Here is a 1747-nt window from a genome sequence, read left to right as displayed (position 1 = left end):
AAATGACATACTTTTTACCTACTTGAGGTGCCAAAATGGAACAATGTCCACTTGAGGTGCCTAAGTGAAAAATGGTGCGTACTTGAGGGACCTGCGTATGTATTCTGCCTAATACTTTTAGCATCACCATACAAGATAATTAAAATTCAACACTCACATCATCATGTTTACAACATATATATAACTTGTTCAAATACAACAACAACATATTCATATCCAGTAATTTCCCACCTAATGGGGTCCGGGGAGGGTAAAATATACCCAATAGAGGGGTTGTTTTCGATATACCCCGAGCTCATAAAACTTGTTCAAATAAAACAAAATAATAGGTATATTACATAAATCTCATTCCAACAAGAACTTGTGAAAATAGGACTCGAATTTCTCCATTTGCTTGGGAGGAAGAGCAACAAAAATATTAACCCCATCATTGTTGTTGCTTGAACCATCATCAATATTTGGGATCAACAAAATAATTTCTTTTCTATGACAAACCACAGGACAACAATATTTAGGTTTCCCCCAAGGGTATTCAACTTGTGAAAACCCTAATTTCCACCATGAAGAAATCAAGAATTCACCATTTGGAAAACCCTTATATATTTCTCCCCAGTCAATTGCACTTCTTGCATATTCATCATTCATTCTTTTACCCCCTTGTGACACCATATCCACAATTTTACTAAAAGGCCCGTCTTCAAGCTCGTGACACGTTGTTGACGCGTAGGACGTCAGCACAGCATTGCCAGCGTAAGACGCTGGCAGTGGTGGATTTAGTCTTGGCCTAATGTTGACCGCGAATAAAACAATTGAAATCCGATCCGAATTAATATTCTCAACATCGTATGATAACGCCTTGCACCTCCATACATAGGAAGTTACCACATTAAAACTCGTAATTTTCGCGTTGGGGGCATTTTCATCTTTTGCCTTTTCCTTCAAAGAAGTAATGTCACTTGCATTGAGCTTAAAGATTTTGAAATCAAGTTGTTCTTCATCTAGGGTTTCAAATACTTTAGGGTTTAGTTCTTCACCAATGGGGACTTCCAATTTGAGTAATTCTACGTGTGGGAACGTGACACGTGGAGGCGTACGAGCGGCTAGGAGGGTACGATCATTGCATGGGACAATGGCTAAGGGCTTAGTATCATCAAATGCTTGAGAAGCTAAGTTTTGTAAGAAACTTTTGAAGCTTATTCCATCAAAAGCTATGTGATTGGTTGAAAACCCCATTGCAAATCCACCACACTTAAATGATGTAACCTAAAAAAAAGTTCAAAACAATCAAATGGTTATAGCTGTCATGGACCAAATATATTATTACTAATTATTAGAAAAAATAACATAAACAATGCACCTTAACTTATCATATTTACACAAATCCCCTGCCTTATAAAGTAATTATAAAAATTTCAACTAATTATGTACTTTCGTTGGATGTATCAGGAGCTAATTATGTCTACCAAAATCGAAAAAAATATATCGGAAGCTAATTATGTATCGTTACTAAAGAAAAAATGCATCTTCGTTGAATGTACTATGTATATCGACATACCCAAAATCGGAAAAAGATGTATCAGGAGCTAATTTTGTTCTTTACAAAGGAAAAAAGGTATCTTCGTTGGATGCATCAGAACCTAATTATGTATCTCGACATATCCTAAATCGGGACTTTCATTAATTATGCAAAATATCAAGATTTTCTATAATTAAACTCTAAAATATCGGGATTTATGTTTTAGTTTGT

General features: G+C 35.5%; 1 protein-coding gene across 1 annotated transcript; it reads right to left on the bottom strand.

Annotated features, from left to right (window-relative positions):
• Positions 1-139: 139 nt before the first annotated feature.
• LOC124894975 (fatty alcohol:caffeoyl-CoA acyltransferase) lies at positions 140-1265 on the bottom strand (the record flags this gene model as incomplete). The annotated part of the gene is given in 1 exon segment (XM_047405464.1): positions 140-1265. A coding segment is annotated over 1 exon segment (920 nt), but the record flags the coding sequence as incomplete, so codon positions are not given.
• Between the last annotated feature and the right edge of the window lie 482 nt (positions 1266-1747).

The sequence above is a fragment of the Capsicum annuum genome, unplaced genomic scaffold (genome assembly GCF_002878395.1).
Source record: "Capsicum annuum cultivar UCD-10X-F1 unplaced genomic scaffold, UCD10Xv1.1 ctg78801, whole genome shotgun sequence".
NCBI classification, from domain to species: Eukaryota; Viridiplantae; Streptophyta; class Magnoliopsida; order Solanales; family Solanaceae; genus Capsicum; species Capsicum annuum.
This window is presented reverse-complemented; position numbering and strand designations above follow the sequence as displayed.